The 19,697-nt window shown below is 36.8% G+C and overlaps 1 protein-coding gene and 1 long non-coding RNA gene across 2 annotated transcripts; one reads left to right on the plus strand and one right to left on the minus strand.

Moving 5' to 3' along the window:
- Nucleotides 1-716: 716 nt before the first annotated feature.
- On the plus strand, nt 717-7,238 carry LOC120330810 (uncharacterized). Its single transcript, XR_013476771.1, has 5 exons — nt 717-834; nt 3,326-3,455; nt 3,623-3,685; nt 4,028-4,176; nt 7,063-7,238. It is a non-coding gene; the product is annotated as an uncharacterized LOC120330810 (long non-coding RNA).
- Nucleotides 7,239-17,310: 10,072 nt separating this feature from the next.
- Nucleotides 17,311-19,374, minus strand: LOC144424636 (uncharacterized). Its single transcript, XM_078114097.1, has 4 exons — nt 19,148-19,374; nt 18,688-18,837; nt 18,020-18,249; nt 17,311-17,699 (listed from the first exon to the last, which is right to left on the minus strand). Exons 1-4 carry the CDS (start codon nt 19,359-19,361, stop codon nt 17,493-17,495), a joined length of 801 nt encoding a protein of 266 aa, XP_077970223.1. The 5' UTR covers nt 19,362-19,374; the 3' UTR covers nt 17,311-17,492.
- Between the last annotated feature and the right edge of the window lie 323 nt (nt 19,375-19,697).

The raw sequence follows: 19,697 nt of genomic DNA on the forward strand, positions 1-19,697 counted from the left end.
AAGTTCCCACAAGTGTGTCAGAAACAATATTTTATGGCATCATTATTACACTGCAGCAGACGTTTTCGAGGACTTAATCCACAAAAATGAAAGTTGAAGATAATTCGAGAGCATGAAATGATAATAAATGATAAGACTGAGCACCAGAACAATTAAAAAACAGATATTGCACGTAATTTTCCGTGTAAGGATTTTTACTCATACTCAACAACATATTTGTTGCTTTTCTGCCTCTGAGACAAATTTTGCGTTGGTTGGTAGTACCGAACATTTTAAAAATTGCTTTGGGTAATAATTACTAGGGTAATCAACGCCGACTCGACAGGGGTTGAGTCAGTCCGTTTGCCGCGCGTGTGTGGTCAGATTGCCCAGAAGCTACGTTTGTGTTTTGTTCACATGGCGATTCCAGGGCAGTCGTATACATGTAATTCAATATAATATATTATTCAATATAATCAAAAGTTATGGAGGGAGCACCGTTTTCAAAGTGAATATTGCCTCTACGACAAAGCCTTCACAGCTGGGTTTTAAGAAAACGCGTTATTTATCTAATAATGTAGGTGATAATCCCATTTTTTCTACTTCTAGAGTTTTCTACTTCTTAGTTGGGGGGAAAGATTATGATCCCGCAGCCGTTTAAATCTTGCATCTTGTGATGTTTATTTTATGTTTCAATTGTTCAAGTGCGATAATTATCAACTCATTTTATTGTTTCAGTTTAATATACAGTATAGTATATATAATTTCATGTTGCATACTCGTCGATATTTGAAGAGGTTGACAATCTGAAAGATAATGCATTAGTCTTGTTCGCATTGGTCAAAGAACTTTCAGGTAAGTACTTTATATTGTCCATAGGTTTATTTTATGTTATACTACGGCATGCACATCGTGCTACGCGTTAGGAATACAAGCCAGATCATCACTACTCTGCCTGAACTCGAAAGGTGGAATTCCGCAGGTGCTAGTTGCTCTTTCCTGTAGCTTTTCTGATAACGTTCGTATAAGGTAGTTAGGTGGATGTAGGTCGGAGATAGCTTCACACCAAGTCCATGCAGTGGCGCAACCAGCGGGGGGGGTTACGGGGGTCGTGTCCCCCCGGTTTGAAAGTCGTTTTTTTATTATTGTTCTACGTTCAAACAACGTCATTCTACGGTCATAACAATCCGGGGAAAACTACTTTTTTCCAGTGCTTTATCACCTCGACGTAATTTAACACCGCCCGGCTTCAATCATACCTTTTTGCTGTTAGTTACGTAATAATCGCTATCCCCGCGTATATGTTTGTATTCGAAAATGAGATATGTTACCTCAAAAAAGTAGAAATCGCGCGCTGTCGATGCGAATTGAAAGCGACACAATAGCATAACGCTATCTCTCTCTCTCTTGTGACGAATACTCTCGTGCTTCATCGTCTTTACGCAATGTAAAGCCGCCCGTCTTCATGTTATAATAATGCAGTAGAAACTCTGAAAATCTGGATACGAAAATTATTTTCGGAAAAATATTGCTTCGATTAACCTAAGATTTTCTACATATGAAAGGCCGAAAAGCGAAAACGCCGTGCACATCCTACCGCCCCCGTCCACGTTCTGATTTAAAAACATTTCACAATTATTTCATTTTTTATCGCAATCGAAAGCAGCCATGTGTGGCACGGCAATAACTAACAGTCGTCGTGAAAGGTTTTCAATAAAATCCGACTTGAAGTGCTTATAAGACGTCGAGGACGTTTTTGGTTGAAAATTTTTTACATTTGTTATCGTATATTTCAATTTAGTCAAGATATGTTGTGCACCTCGGCAATAAACTTAAAAGCAAATCCTGCCCTAATTAACTGTTTTCATCCTCAGTTTCGATAGTTATCGAACTTAACGGGAAATTTTTTAATTTCTTGCAATCTATAAAATAGCTTCTAAATATTATTGTTTCTATCGGAGATTTTATCGTTATCCCGACGTCGTTGATAACAATATCGTTCATTTTAGGTTGAAGGTATTGGTTTATAATCGAAAAATTATAACACATAACATGAAAAATTTAAATCAACGCCGACTCAAAAAGTCAAACACGTTTTTCCATCTTTATTCTCCATTATTGGCGGACGGAAATTTGGGAATCGGGTTTAACTAATTTGATTATGATGACGATGGTAAACAAAAGTACACAAACATAGCATACCATTCTTAGTTTTTAGTCGTTATTTCTCTGTCCTTTCTTCTTTCTATGTGCATATCAAGACCATAAAACGTGTTTTATTTTTGAACTCTGCGGTGATTTGAATATTTCATGTCGGCTGTTATGTATTTTTGTTTGTAAATGAATACCGCTAACTTAAACTGAACGATGTTGTCATCAACGCCGGATGCCGACGAAATCCGCGATGGATATTAAATACTATCCAAGAGCTATTTTATACGCGCTAAATTACAAGAAATGAAGAAATTTCCTGTTATGTTCGGTCACTATCGAAACTGGGGATGAAAACAACTAATTAAGACACAATTTGCCGAGGACGCCTAAACCATCTCGACTAAGTTAAAATACACGATAAGAAAATATTTTCAATCAAAAGCGTCCTCGAAGTCTTATAAGTTCTTCAAGTCGAAGTTTATCGATTTTCTTCCATGTCAGCTGTAATATATTGCCGAACCACACATGGACGACGACGCTAGGATATGTGCGCCATATTCGGGATTATTATAAACACGAAAAAACAGTATTTGAAGTTTGCGATATTTGAATTTAAATTCGATTTGGACATCCCTGCATTAAATTAGTCAGTTTTTAGTTGTGTTTCCAAAAATTAGTTGTAAATCAATTATTTTAATTGTCATTATGTCTTTCGGTGAGCTTCAGTTTAATAGTTTAGAATTTTTCTGGGGTTAGGGTCGTGAAAAGGTTCATTCGCAAGAAGTGCATTTTTTTTTAGTCTTGACGAATTCACCCAACGAGCAAGGCGCGGCAGGAGGGAAACACTGGAATTTATTCAAGCCGTGTTTCACTATCCACGAGGCGCAAAGCGAGGGAAACGTTGAAAATAATTTACAGCTTTTCGTTAGCAATTCGCTGGAATGTAATGAACGTCGTTTTGATACCCATGAGGTGCAAGACATAGCGAAGCGCCGTTAATGAACGAGGGCAAGGTAAGCGAAAGGCTGGGATTTAATCGATGGCGTTGGGATTTAATCGAAGCGTTTCCCTTTTAACCACGAGCAATTTATCGTGTTTCAGCGGGGCGACACCTAGTGGCGTTGCGACTTACGTCGTGGTTGCACTGTGTAAATTCTGGTCGGAAATTCTTAAATTCTTAAATGTTTACCAGAAACCGACAAAGATTCAATTATGCGCGGCGGGTGTAAGGAACTGAATTTCAACTTCGCTCATGCAAGCTGACGTCATCATGGGCTGATGCATGCTCGGAAGATCTCAAATATATCATCAATTTCAAAAAGGTAATTGTTGAAACTATAGATAACTTTTCTCACTGTCTGCTTATGCTGTTATTATTTGGCTAAAAATCTATTATTAAAGTCTGCCCAAGTCGGATTAAATAAAAAAAATTCTTAAATGCGATATATTCAAAGTAAAAATCACATGATTGTTTTATGATCATTAACAGGTAAAGAAAATTTCCTGGTGTTCGAGTGTTTGAGAAGACCGGCTAGGACATCAATCAACTAAGGTGAGATACAACAATAAATATCCAACTGCGATAAATAATCATTCATTCAATGCAGTAAAAAAGTTTTTAAAACGCCGAGATTTATATATATTTTTTTTAATTTGGTGCTTCTAGACTATTTCATAGAACACGGATTTAAGAAACACCCAATTAATAGGAAATATTGAGCCACTAAATTTCTTGATTGACCTTTTTCGTTATTTTTTGAGCCTTGCTAGGCCGGGCACAACGTTTCATATATAGGGCAGTTGTCGGATTAGCTTGGATTCTACCCTGAAAAAAAGTAGATATAAATTGTGCTATAACATATCAGAATACCCATTCTCTTGTTTTTTAACCCAGGTCCACTGAACGTATCGTATCGCTTGTCGTTCATGTTCGTTATACGAACACATCTTGATGTAGAATCAGAGCCATCGGGTGAAGTGCAAAGGGCGCGAAGATGGAAGATAGGACTCTTCGCTTCGCTAGATGGATATTTCACTTGTGTGGTACTTGAAAATCATTCTCGTCTCTCGATTAATTAGTTAGTCAGCAAGGAATGATTAGATAGGTTTTGACAGACGAATCTAGACTAGGGGGTTTAATAGGATGTTATTAGGACTGTTCATGCTAGAACACTTATAATATCAATTTTTTTTCTAATGATAATCTGCTTTTTATGGGCGTGTACATACTACCAGCATAAATGGGTATAAATTTCTGATTGAACTTTCATTTTGCATCATTCTCGTGTAGCGATCCACACAGTACTAATTTGTGGACGATTTTTTATGATTTATCACTAATAATATATATGTGAAATAGGGTCAACTAACCATATTTTTCTTTTATTAATGCCGAAACCTTTATATAATTGTAATTAGCGATGTGGTACTTTCAGAATTAAGCAAAATTTGCTCCTCAAAATTTGACCGGCAGAATTAAATAAAGAAGGGTTTCGGTTAGGCTTAACACTGCACTGAATTATGTATTGTTTAGTTAGATAGGGCAATAGGGTTTATCCATAACTCCGGGGATTAAGCTTTAAAATCTCCTAAATTAAATCGGTCACATGGAGCACATATTTGTACGAGACTTGGGTTTTTCCCTTTGTATGTTAGGCCATAGTACAGGGTGCCCGCAAATTGTGGGACGAAGCAGACGAATGACATCAAAAAGTAACACAATAGTACCACAATTCCTCTTTGATGCAATAAATGGCCATAAATTCCAAACTTGACTACAGAAATTGTTTTCTGAATCGTATGTTTGGTTTATTTTAATATTCAGATTTATTTGAAAACCATTGGCCACTATTGCGCTCAAAGAGGTAAAGTCTTGGTTTAATATAAAACGGGTTTTTCTGTACGTTGAACCCAGATTCAATATTACCAAGCCCAGTAGCACAAAGCTTCTGGTAATGTAGTTAGACTAGGGCAGGGGTATCCAACCCGTTGCACGCGGGCACCAAGTCGCCCGTGAAGACCACATGAGTCGCCCGCAGGTCTGTTTCAAAATAAGCTTAATAACGGCGCTTATCAGTAAGCTACATCAATCAATTTTTGTCCCCCTATTCTTGTACTAATCGCACATATATGGGAACTGGGAATGGCACTACTGTATATTAATTATTGTAACAATCACCCTGATTTGACCTCGGCAAAGTGACGGGTCATTTAATAGTCTTCCAATTATGACATCACACAGATCCACCTTCCACTAATCCGCGTTTTTTCAAGTTCAGTTTTAAGTATTCTGTGGCGTCTAAAGCTGCCGCAAAACCACGGCGGTATTCCCGAACCATGGCCCACAATGGCCAAGCGAAGACCCACGGCGACAGACTTTTTAGCTGCCACATACCAATGGAGAGCTGCCGTTATCGCGGCAGCAAATTGAAAACCAATGACATGTAAAATTTTGCTGCCGGTCGGCCGTAAAGACAGGGCCGCCCCTGACGGTGACAAATATTGAGACTATTGTTTGGTTCAACCGTTTAACCTATCTTTCTGAATCAACAATTTTTCTTATGTACTTCTCCAGGAACAAACTCGGAACACGCCTTTCTGATGATCGGCAAGTCTCGCTTCGAAAAGGTTGGTGACCCCTGGACTAGGGCAAGTAGTAGTTGATGACTTGGCATTGTGACGCACACAATTGTACTCGTGTGCAATTAGACCCATGAACCATGACATAAAATGATCCAAACTGAAATTTAAAAATTGAAATCATTATTACGATTAGATCAACTGTGCGCCAAAGCAAAGTCGTCTACTATGCCTCCTATATGTTGCCTTAGGTTCTCCGGACGGCAACTTAGGGTTTGTTAGGCCGGTCAGCTTTCAGGATATATCAAGAGCTTAGTACGGTAGTCATAAACAAACTCATAAATTGCAATATTTGGGTTCGCGTTTATGATTGCAGGGGGAGCCAACGCCCGCGTTCCGATCTAGATAGCCTAAACCCATTTACTTGCACCATTGCACTTGCACCATTTAGCCAGGATTCATTTGACGTAGCTGAGTGAAATCGCCCGCGCACATGATAAATACAGTTTTGGTTAACAAAAGCTGACCTTAGGCAGGTTAGAACATGTAGGAAACGCTTCGTTCCTTGCAATAATAGACCAGGTTGGCGCTGAATAGACTTTGTTAAACTAGGGTGAAAAATTGCACGTCGCTGGGAAGTTGAGAGGGGTTGTTGGGACGGCCGAATAGTTAGTACTTAGTTAGGGATAGATAGGAATAAGGGTGATAAGTTATTATCACTCTCACTTGTTGTCCTCTCTTGTGACTTCAAGCTGGGTTTGATAATTTACTTTTTCACGGTGATAGGGACGCGTTAGGAGAATGAATCATGTAACGGTTCTCAGACATCTTGTCTGGGGATTGAAACTCTTCTAATCTACTAGGCTATATTTGTTACACTTGTGCATAGTTTATTTTTTCATGATTTAATGTCTTAGCGACAAAACCATGTTTATACATGTGTATACATTGTCGTGTAATAGAATGCAAGGCATTTGTCATATTCGACTTAGTTTTCCATCGTGTTCACATACACGGTGATAACGTGCGGTAAAATGCAAGACATTTAATATTTACAGACTTGGTTCTGTATCATGTTTATATACACCCTACTGTCGTGCAATCAAATGCAAGACATTAATTTTGTGTTCATGGTTATTGTGTTCCGAGACAAAAACCATATAGCCGTGCATTCAAATGCAAGGCATCTATATGCAGTGCCGTGCGAACAATTGTACGGCACTTTTTATTTCACACATAATATATTTGTTATTTTTTGTGTTATTTCAGTGATCATATACTCGAAAATTTGCTTCTATATAAACTAGCCTACTATCATTTCGTCAACTAACACTGTTTTCATATTTTCAGATACCATCAACAGAAGATGAGCATTAGTTATATTCAATAATATTTGCCAATGCATAACTTAATTCGACTGATCCAGCTTAATTACCGAATCCATATCAATTGACTTGAAAATCCTTTTCCAATGATATGAAACGGCTGGTTTGAATTGACACATGGAATAAATTTGGCCAAAAACGATACTTCAAATTCGAATGTCGAAAAGTTCCGAAACTGTGATCTGAGTGATATGAGTTGAAGTTATGTGAATCGGACCAGCAAACTATAGATGGCTTAAAAATTTGGCATTATCTTGCCCACCAAAATCTTGCATAAGGATAAAGAACTATTTCGAATTTTTATTAGGATTTATAATTTTTATTAGGTTTTATATATTCATCTTGGGGTAAGAGGTACGCCAATATGACAACTTAATCACATGGCGAACCACGGCCTCTCGTCTACCATTTCATCTCGAGTATGGAATTATTAAGCCGGGTTTTTGTTTCGGATGTATGGACTGGGTTTCAGATGCATGGAATTAGTGGCGAAGGAAGCCATAACGAACCACGGCCTCTCGTTCGGCTACCATTTCATATCGAGTATAGAACTACTACGTTATTTGTTTCGGAGGTATTGGCTGGGTTTTAGATGCATGGACTTCGTGGGGAAGAAAGCCATAGCGAAGCACGGCCTCCCGTTTGGTTACCATTTTAAATCGAATTACTAAGCTAGTTATTTGTTTCGGATGTATGGACTCTGTTTCAGATACAAGGAATCGGTGGCGAAGGAAGCCATAACGAACCACGGCCTCTCGTTCGGTTACCATTCCATATCGAGTATAAAATTGCTAATCCAGTTATTTGTTTCGGATGTACGGACTTGGTTTCAAATGCATGAACTTGATGGTTGAGGAAGTCATAACCAACCAGCGGTCACCTGAACTACACTCACTGATAAATTTGGCGTCGAACATCAATTGGTTTAACAAAAACTTGAAATAATATGAGATGAAAGATTCAATTTGGTGCTAAAAATAAGCTGCGCCATCAAACATTTCGACTCTACACAGTTCCCAATAATGTTTCAAATTTATTGAAATAACTGTTTCGGATTTGCACTAAAATTGAGTTAACCGACTTTAAAATGGTAAAAGCTTCTAATGCTTCCAAATGGTTGGTTTAAATTTGCGACTAAAAAATTAATTACGGGTTCCCTGAGTAGTATATGTGTGTCGGACACGACACATTTTTGTTGTGCAAATGGTTGTGCTTGCAAATGGTTGTGCGTGCAAATGGTTGTGCAAAGCGTGTCCAGATTGACTTTTTGTTGTGCTGTATAATTGTGGGATGTTGTTTTGTAATATTGTTTCCGGTATCGGGGGATTAAGATTTTCGCATTGTTCTGTGAATCGGCCCATCGTTGTCAACCGTTTTCATTTTTATTTTAAGCGCGTTTTTTTAATTTTCATTTTTTTACATTTTGATTTGTATTTTACAGTTTTCATTTTTCATTACTCTTTTATTTTATTTTCGGTTTATTTTTGATTTTGAAAATTTTTTTTAATTTATTTTTTTAATTTTACGCATGACAACGATTGGCCACCATACTTATGCGTTAGTCATTAAGTTTATGGTATATTTTGTACTTTGTGTCCATATATTTGAGCATTGAGCAAAACAATATATATGAGAAGGGTTTAAATCTTGGGAGCCCAAATGCAGTTAGAATAGCTAGAAAAAAAACTCAAATGTTCGGATCTTTTGTACAAATTCCTTGCCGACAATTCAAAAAATCTGAGATATCAGAAAAACACCCCCGCCATGTTTTAAAATAATAAATTTGTAATTATCCAGTTGAGGTTGAGAATAATTTGAAAATTTGAATTTTCATTGCAAGTTGCATTCCTCGCCCTGACCCTAACTCCTTCTTTTTTATTTTGAGCCGAGTGATGCAGTTATGTATGGAGTGGCGATTTATGTCGTGTTTAGGAAATCATGCAAAACAATAGAGCGTCGTATTTCGTGTTAAGTGAGTTTTCAGTTTTTGCGCATCTGTTGACCGATTGGAACAAACGGATATATTAAAAGATAGAATTACATGAATAATATAATGATGTAATGACTGTAAAAATTGCAATAAATAAGAAACAGCTGATGAAAAAAAAGGTGTTTTCCGGTCTAGTCTCTATAAAACGCGAAACTGAAATCAGCATACCATTCGTGAGTTTTAGCAACAGACAAGCATCGACTTTTGCAACAACGCGCAGTATGCCTCAAAAAAAGCATGCTAATTTAACCTCTGTGAAAGAACCATGCTCTTCCAAACGTCGACTTTTTTGAAAACAACTAAAGGTGTCAGATATACGTGAAGCTGCGCCTTACGTGACCGTACATGGTGTTATTTTTGACCTTTTGCCGGTGAAAGAAACTCCGAAATGTCGATTTTTCACCGGGAGTCTGACTGATGGTCAAAAGTTTATTGAATTTGTTTTCACTCGAAGAAATTCGCGGAATTGAAAGAATATTTTGATAAACAACGCCCAGTTGCTTTTGAGTTTGTCGACGTGATACCGAACAAGAGAAGGGGTGATTTACAGATTGAAGTTTTGTCAGATTCTTCCTCCAAAGGGTCCGACTTTAAGTTTACACTCGACGCTGTTGACTGTTATTCACCTGTTGTGAACGTTTTGGATAGCGAGGTCTCTTGGGGTAACATAGTCGCCGACGTTATCGACATCGAACCTATTAAGGAATTGGAAGTGCACAATCGTAAAGTATTCACGTGAGATGTTACACTAGCTGACTCTTCTGGGCATATACGACTAAAACTTTGGGGTAGCCACACAAACGCTTTCAAGATCGGAGACTGCTTACGCCTGAGACATTTGAAGCTGAATGAATTTAATGGACATCGGTACGTGCAATTGACAAAGTTTAGCAGATTTGACAGAATTAATCCTGTAGTGGGAAGCTCTCCAACAGAAGTAACCGAACTTACTAATACCTTAAACGACTATACCAATCCTTTGGAAACGAAGATCGTCTGCCCTTTAGATGAGTTGACAAATAGCATGCTTGCTTAATTTTTTTCTCGGTTTTGAGATTGTCACTGATTCTTTTAACTATAAATACACGGATTTCTGTTCTGAATACATTTATTATAATCAACACATGAAAGTTACTACTAGGCAATTAAACAAGATAGGTAGTCAGTCACTAACGCGTCGTTAGCCTGGAGGTCTTCTCCGAAGAGTGAGACGATGTTGTTCAAAATTAAATTTTAAGTTTATCCATAATAAGAAGCAATCTAATTATTTCCAAAACTATCCCACGTTTCGTCGAAATCTACTACGTTTTATCTAGTCTGTCTACGTTTCGCCAAAGAGCGATCGTTTTACCGCGGTTTCACACGATGCCATGTGTTATCAAATATTCTGAGCGATCCCAAGCGGCGGCTATTAGATTTATACGCGTATTAATGAAACAAAAACAAGGGGATGGGATTATTGCGTCTCGTAGTTTAAAGGCGTAATATGATTCAATTTAAGCACACTACACAAATGGACAGTAAACAAACGAAGATCAGGAAATATAAGATACATGATGGCAGTATTAAAATTTTCTTTGAAAGTGAGATTCGTAACCGTTTTTGAACCGAGGAAATCACGTTACAGTCTAACTTTATACTAAGTCAACGGAAAGGTCCTTCATCCCTCAACGAAAGTTAAAATAGTTGGGTGATGTAAAAAATGAACTAAATTGATTTAGTGTATAATGCGTTTAATACTAGCTGCTATTTTCCAGCAATTAGTGCTGAGGTTATGTTTTATGAATAAGTAAAATATGGGATCTTATTGTCTTTTGTAAGTTGTACGTGTACCAGATGAGATGCAATCATAGATGTGTGCTGTTGTGAAAGAGGGTGCTCAAGAATTAAATAAAAAAACAGTGGAATTTTAGATTAAACATTGGCTCTGTTAATATAACAAAAATTTCTGACACATTCTATATAGGCTAGTTTACATAAAAATAAAGCTTTCTGTAATAGACTTCGGCCAGTTGTGCGATACGAAACAAAAAAATATCCACGAAAGATTTGAAGTCTGTTGGAGAATCGATTGTGAAAGCACAGAGTAGCATATCACATATCAGAGTATGTTGAAATTTCACTTATAGGATTACTTTTACCTATTCAGAAATTCAACAGCAACGTGAAAAGACAGGAACGTGACTCAGTATAACGAAAATTTATGATATAAAACTGTTCAAATACACAGAAAACATTACGAATATTCAGAATTTATATTTGGATACTTCAACGATTAAGTGTAATAATAATTTTCATTCAGTCCACCAAAGCAATCCAATAGCACAGCCGCAGAACATTCACTTGTATAATTCAGTTAAGTGATATTCACTGGTCAAATTTTGCGAAACAGTTTTTTGATCCACCCATGGAAAAAAGAAGAATATGACATCAATCAAGAATGCTTTGACTACATCGGAATCGGAGTAGAGAAGTGAGTGCATGTTTCATACTTCCATATTGAATGTATATAAATTCTAGGTAGGGTTATCTTTGACAAGTCAATGATTCAGGTAATTTTTTAAAATCTTTTTACCGCGTGGGTTTGCGATTCTGCCTAGTGTACAAGTAAGAAAATTGTGTTCTTTGACAATTTACATGTGGGATATTTTCATTTTAAAAACTGGGCTTTGAGGCCCGCAGATTATAAAAAAAAGGTTTTGATATTTCTGGATCTGCATTTGTACCCGGACAAACAATCTGGCCAAACAGAGAAGTAGCTGGATATTCTTTTGTTATGAAGGAATTCGGGGATCATTGTCGTTTCTTGTCAACTCGAATATTGTGCGCAATATCATTAGAATTGGGTTTCAAGGAAACTCCATGAACTCTCAATCTGAGTGCAGATGACATCGTATTATGCTAACTCGAAAATAAATTTAAAAAAATTTTACTACTTTCAATTCATATAATTTCCTAGCAAACTTAGTGAGCTATATATGATTCATATGACAACATGGCGTATTACTTGTTTGTTGAAAACTTTCAACAGCTTTTGCAATTTGCAAAAATCTGTAAATTGAATTTAAGATAGTTTTGATAACTTCTCTCAAATTGAGTAACATTGGACGAAATCTTACCATTTCGAGCGCGGTAAAGCATTTTCGGGACCTTGTGTATACGTTTGGGGCAACGTCAGACCTATGAAAGATGTCCAGTGTCGTCGCCATAAAACTCCGCTGTTACATACGATATTATCTTGGCGTCGTAAAGCTATCAAGCGTGATGCAGCAACAAGACAGTGTCACATTAAATGTCATTGTAATAATTTTTTAATAAGACGACTGAGTTGAATTCACGAATTGTCGCAGTTTTTACGCACTGTTCCGTTTTTAACTTTAAAAAATATAAGCGACCCGCAAAAAACTAGCAACCCTAAATTTTGTCCCGCGAGCGAAAGAAAATTTGCCGACAACTGGGCCGTACGTAGCCGAAAGTCGGTCACGACTTCTTCCACATCCGAGTCCATGAATCCAAAAACAAATGGCTAATTAATTCTGTGGACATGGAGATCGTGGTAGGATGAGGAATCGGGGATGAATTTTACCGAAATATTTTGGTGCAGGTCATCAGGCTGTAGGAATGAATTAGATGTACGAAAATCATTAATATATGAAAAATTAACTTTGTTTTCATTATTTTAATGTGAAATGGGGTGAATTTAGGGAGTAAAATGCTATAAGACAAGAGTACACGGCGGTTTTTGAGGAGGTAGAACCCCGAATTCTTTCATTTCCGACCTAATATATGGTAAAAAGGGGGTTTTCAACCGTGCTACTATTGCTATCAAAACAACGAAATCGCCTTTTTATCAGTAAGCGAGTTAATTTTAGATATATTAAAAAACTCGCTGAAGAACACCAAGCTCATCCATCTCATTAAAATACACTATAAACTATGAATTGTCTTCTCTTTTGGTCTGTAATATATTCGTTTCTGACTTTACATTTTTTTGTAGTGCAGGGGGGCGATGAAGTTGTATAAACTACTGTAGGGGGGCAATGATCAAAAAAGTTTGGGAACCACTGCTCTAGAGTCCAGAAGTTTGTGCATTAATATGTCGCACAGCCTGAAAGCTAACCGGTACACACAATCTATGTTCAGTTGTGCGCCATTCTGCTGCACATACTTAATTATTGTGTAGAGCCACCTAATGTTTGAATGCATAACAAATTGTGTCGCCAATATCTTATCTGATATCTTTATATTACAATGACCAGATATCGAGTGTAGTAGCCACTTGCATATGCAATATTGCCAATGCATATATACCAGTACGGTGAACATTCTCATACAATATCTGAATACTCAGTTAGTTGTTTCTAAATTTACAAAACGCCTGCGAAATAATTGCTGAAAACCGGGCGCTCTTGGTGCGTTTTTTGCGTCCTAATTAGTAAACTAAAACGATATAAAGTAGTCATATGTATAAAAAGAAACCGACCGCTCGACATTGACGCCCCTGGCTTTTTGCGAGAGCCATGTGTATACTCTTGAGGGTTTGCCTGAAGTCGATGAAGGTCATTTTTTTATTCAGTCGGGAAGCGCACCCACTTGGAAGGCATAGTGCAATTATTCAGCGTTTAATGTTTATGATAGCGGTAATCTATCAGTGCTGTTTTAATTTTACGTGACACGAATGTGACTCCCTCAAACATAAATTATTTTATTGAAACAATATCTTACTTTTATATCGCCATCTACACAATAGGTGCCACCGAGATTAAATAGGCATAGGCAAGTACGTCAACCTCGCCGAAGTGATTATACAAAGCTTGGGTAATTTTTTTACTGATGGCGACGTAGGTATTCTTGCCTTGTTCTCATTTTGCAGCTAAAACACACACCAAACGATCACCGATTTCATATTCGATGGCCGTATACGGACGTAACTTGTGTATACCCCTGGTTCAGAGTATATACCGAGACTCGTTAAAAGTCGAAAGGATTCAAAATAGATCTCCGAAATATTTAAATCATTAAAAAAAGTTTATTATATCGCTGAATATGGGTAGTAACTTCATTCCAGAAAAAAGTTGCCGAATCGATACTGGTATATTCGCATATGCGAAATGTGAATCATTTTCTGTGATATCTTATAAGGCGATTAGAGCACTTGCTTAGAGCTATACAGGTTATCCGGAAGAGTTACTTAAAACACTTTAGTGAAATTACGCCAGTAATGAAACATATTGTTTTATTTTATTTCGACAATTTTCTAACATAATAATGATTAACTTGCATTCTTCATGAGTAGGCTATCTAACTTGTCTAACATAAATTTCTAACATAATAATGATAAACTTGCATTCTTCATAAGTAGGCTATCTAGCTTGTCTATCGCTGAGAACTGTCAAAGAATCAAAAATTTGTCGTTGTGAAATGCTGTATTACTTTTTACTTGTAGTCTCTCCGTCTTTGAAAGGTTTTGATATTTCTGGATCTGCATTTGTACCCGGACGAACAATCTGGCCAAACAGAGAAGTAGCTGGATAGATATTCTTTTGTTATGAAGGAATTCGGGGATCATTGTCGTTTCTTGTCAACTCGAATATTGTGCGCAATATCATTAGAATTGGGTTTCAAGGAAACTCCATGAACTCTCAATCTGAATGCAGATGACATCGTATTATGCTAACTCGAAAATAAATTTAAAAAATTTTTACTACTTTCAATTCATATAATTTCCTAGCAAACTTAGTGAGCTATATATGATTCATATGACAACATGGCGTATTACTTGTTTGTTGAAAACTTCCAACAGCTTTTGCAATTTGCAAAAATCTGTAAATTGAATTTAAGATAGTTTTGATTATTCCAACTTCTCTCAAATTGAGTAACATTGGACGAAATCTTACCATTTCGAGCGCAGTAAAGCATTTTCGGGACCTTGTGTATACGTTTGGGGCAACGTCAGACCTATGAAAGATGTCCAGTGTCGTCGCCATAAAACTCCGCTGTTACATACGATATTATCTTGGCGTCGTAAAGCTATCAAGCGCGATGCAGCAACAAGACAGTGTCACATTAAATGTCATTGTAATAATTTTTTAATAAGACGACTGAGTTGAATTCACGAATTGTCGCAGTTTTTACGCACTGTTCCGTTTTTAACTTTAAAAAATATAAGCGACCCGCAAAAAAACTAGCAACCCTAAATTTTGTCCCGCGAGCGAAATAAAATTTGCCGACAACTGGGCCGTACGTAGCCGAAAGTCGGTCACGACTTCTTCCAAATCCGAGTCCATGAATCCAAAAACAAATGGCTGATTAATTCTGTGGACTGGAGATCGTGGTAGGATGAGGAATCGGGGATGAATTTTACCGAAATATTTTGGTGCAGGTCATCAGGCTGTAGGAATGAATTAGATGTACGAAAATCATTAATATATGAAAAATTAACTTTGTTTTCATTATTTTAATATGAAATGGGGTGAATATAGGGAGTAAAATGCTATAAGACAAGAGTACACGGCGGTTTTTGAGGAGGTAGAACCCCGAATTCTTTCATTTCCGACCTAATATATGGTAAAAAGGGGGTTTTCAACCGTGCTACTATTGCTATCAAAACAACGAAATCGCCTTTTTATCAGTAAACGAGTTAATTTTAGATATATTAAAAAACTCGCTGAAGAACACCAAGCTCGTCCATCTCATTAAAATACACTATATAAACTATGAATTGTCTTCGTTTTTGGTCTGTAATATATTCGTTTCTGACTTTACATTTTTTGTAGTGCAGGGGGGCGATGAAGTTGTATAAACTACTGTAGGGGGGCAATGATCGAAAAAGTTTGGGAGCCACTGCTCTAGAGTCCAGAAGTTTGTGCATTAATATGTCGCACAGCCTGAAAGCTAACCGGTACACACAATCTATGTTCAGTTGTGCGCCATCCTGCTGCACATACTTAATTATTGTGTAGAGCCACCTAATGTTTGAATGCATAACAAATTGTGTCGCCAATATCTTATCTGATATCTTTATATTACAATGACCAGATATCGAGTGAAGTAGCCACTTGCATATGCAATATTGCCAATGCATATATACCAGTACGGTGAACATTCGCCAGTGTTGTCCCAGTCTTCCCTTTCCCCGCTAAACTAATGAATAAATCTACAATATTCTCATTTGTACACGATTAAAATAATGATCTTTCTTATATTCTTCTCATACAATATCTGAATACTCAGTTAGTTGTTTCTAAATTTACAAAACGCCTGCGAAATAATTGCTGAAAACCGGGCGCTCTTGGTGCGTTTTTTGCGTCTTAATTAGTAAACTAAAACGATATAAAGTAGTCATACGTATAAAAAGAAACCGACCGCTCGACATTGACGCCCCTGGCTTTTCGCGAGAGCCATGTGTAAACTCTTGAGGGTTTGCCTGAAGTCGATGAAGGTCATTTTTTTTCATTCAGTCGGGAGGCGCACCCACTTGGAAGGCATAGTGCAATTATTCAGCGTTTAATGTTTATGATAGCGGCAATCTATCAGTGCTGTTTTAATTTTACGTGACACGAATGTGACTCCCTCAAACATAAATTATTTTATTGAAACAATATCTTACTTTTATATCGCGATCTACTCAATAGGTGCCACAGAGATTATATAAGCATAGGCAAGTACGTCAACCTCGCTGAAGTGATTATCCAAAGCTTGGGTAATTTTTTTACTGATGGCGACGTAGGTATTCTTGCCTTGTTCTCATTTTGCAGCTAAAACACACGCCAAACGATCACCGATTTCATATTCGATGGCCGTATACGGACGTAACTTGTGTATACCCCTGGTTCAGAGTATATACCGAGACTCGTTAAAAGTCGAAAGGATTCAAAATAGATCTTCGAAATATTTAAATCATTAAAAAAAGTTTATTATATCGCTGAATATGGGTAGTAACTTCATTCCAGAAAAAAGTTGCCGAATCGATACTGGTATATTCGCATATGCGAAATGTGAATCATTTTCTGTGATATCTTATAAGACGATTAGAGCACTTGCTTAGAGCTATACAGGTTATCCGGAAGAGTTACTTAAAACACTTTAGTGAAATTACGCCAGTAATGAAACATATTGTTTTATTTTATTTCGACAATTTTCTAACATAATAATGATTAACTTGCATTCTTCATGAGTAGGCTATCTAACTTGTCTAACATAAATTTCTAACATAATAATGATAAACTTGCATTCTTCATAAGTAGGCTATCTAGCTTGTCTATCGTTGAGAACTGTCAAAGAATCAAAAATTTGTCGTTGTGAAATGCTGTATTACTTTTTACTTGTAGTCTCTCCGTCTTTGAAAGGTGCAACACATTATGACTTCAACAATGGTAATTAGATGGCCAAAGGAATAAGATATGTTAAATTTGACAAAATACGCCATGTGTCACTACATCACCCGAGCCATCGTAATTTCCCATTCCGCCCCCTGGCGTGTTTGGGTCCACGAATACTTTTATGTCAATATTCACACGCTTAGCAAAATCAGTTCCAAGTTTTGGATATTCTCCAGCTATCCAGTTAGCATATGTTGCAACGTCACCATTGCGATATAGGACGTCCCCGGTCTGAAAAAAGAAAACAAAGCATCACTACATAATTTTTTTCTATATCGTTTTACCCTTAAGCAAAACTACAGCTCTGAAAGGAAGATTGAGGAAAACAAGTCTGTACGCGAAGGTTGGATAGTTATTCAGAATAAAGGGAATGAATTATGTTCTCCAGTCGTCATTTAAAACTACATTCTTTGGGTCAACATATGCGGAGCACAAAGTATACGAAAAGGCGAAGCACCATGCACAATAATCAAGTAGTTTTCACTGAAGTCGTTACTTAAAAGACTCCGTGAGCATTATTAGATCCTAATTCACCACAAAAAAAATCTTACAAGTGGGTTAAATCTCATTCCAATCCAAACGTAAACATGTTCAGAATTTGACGGCATTTCTGAACGAATTTTCACCAACATCTTATTGTAATGTTCTTGATTGTATACATTTGCAAGAAATCCACCCCTTTCTCTACAAATTGTTTTGGCATCAGTAAGCTTTATTAAATCAGATTTTGTGTGAAGTTCCAACCAATAACACCCTTCGCCATGAATTACATGACAGTAACCTGACGTATATAAAAATATGAAGCATAAAAATATTGTGTAATCGTGATGGTGATTTCTGACATTCTATATATTTCTCAAAAAAAGAAAAAAATTTAAATTAACTTTCTCACTATGTGCTTATTGCAAAGTAACAGATGGCAAAATTGATTGCTTCAACTGTACAGTAAAATCGTGTCAATCACCAGCAAATTTACACATACTGCTAAGTATCATTCAAAAGCTCCGTTAATGATATAAGTATATATGTTGTGATGGCAACATTTTTATATGTTATTATATTCTGACTCGCCAAAAGGCAACATGTAAACTTGTGACTTCCATCCGACTGCGTTTAACCGCAATCCGCATCATAATCAACAATTAAGTGTGCAAGTATTTTGCCGCCATATTAACAGTGTATATCGGCAAACTGTTACTAGAAAAAAATGATCACATACTTTTTCCAAATTTCATTAAAGGCATAACTTCCGCTTTCAATTCCATCATCTCTTCAGCAAATATAGCTGTTATGTTTGCAGCAGTTTTAAGTTGGTTGGCATATAATCTTGATTCCACATTAATGATCTCGGTCCGTAATTTCCCAATGGCTGAGTTTAAAACAACGCAACGTAACATAATGCACTAGTAAATGAATGTTGCGAAACATGATCTTTTGAAGGATAGTGATAACAATTATCAAAATATACAAAGCAAACGCGTTTAAACGCAAATAAAAGAAAGGACCAAGAAGCTGTTTAATTATGCGACACAACACGACGTCAAGTTCCGTAAGATTTCAGGCCATTATGAGAATTGAGGGTTCAAATGCCGATCATTCGACCACTGCTTAATAGAAAAAGCTATGCGCTCGTGGGCCATAATCGAAAAAGAAATGTTTCGTATTGTGCAAAAATTTACCTTTTGTTATCTTTTCGTCTATTATCAGCATCATTTCGTTCTTGTTCGGTACTGGTAGATGGTAATTTGTTGTAGTATTGAGACCGGCACCACTCTGTAGAGATTCGACACTATCCACTTCCATGCATATTTTCTGTTTTGCACATGCCGGACTGTTAACAAATAGACATCCAAGAATGTAAAGTGATATAGAATAAAAACTCGTAGTCATCATTCGAGCGAGGTTTCGACAATTACAAAATATAGCCCACTTCTTTACAGAAATTATCTATATATATATATATATATAACTGTGACTATGTGATTTTATTTCTATAATAGATGTTTAAAACAAAATTGCTGGAAATACCCGAAAATGAGAAATCCGAATTGAACTACATATAGCCGAATGTGCCATTAAACAATATATAATTTGAGGCAATAATATCTTGCCTAGGGCAGAAACGGAAAGTACCACATTATAAACTATGGTATCATGAAGTAATATATACACATATTTCAGCAAACTTACAAGCGCACACGATTACAGCGATCATCGTTTTGAATTTAC

Source organism: Styela clava, chromosome 6 (assembly GCF_964204865.1).
Source record: "Styela clava chromosome 6, kaStyClav1.hap1.2, whole genome shotgun sequence".
NCBI lineage: Eukaryota > Metazoa > Chordata > Ascidiacea > Stolidobranchia > Styelidae > Styela > Styela clava.

Excerpts from the sequence above, each read along its gene's own strand:
- LOC144424636 (XM_078114097.1), bottom strand. The coding sequence starts at position 19,361 with ATGATGACTACGAGTTTTTATTCTATATCACTTTACATTCTTGGATGT. Across the intron at positions 18,250-18,687 it reads TTTAATGAAATTTGGAAAAA|GTTACTGTCATGTAATTCAT; the intron begins GTATGTGATCAT and ends TATATACGTCAG. Across the intron at positions 17,700-18,019 it reads GAATGAGATTTAACCCACTT|ACCGGGGACGTCCTATATCG; the intron begins GTAAGATTTTTT and ends TTCTTTTTTCAG.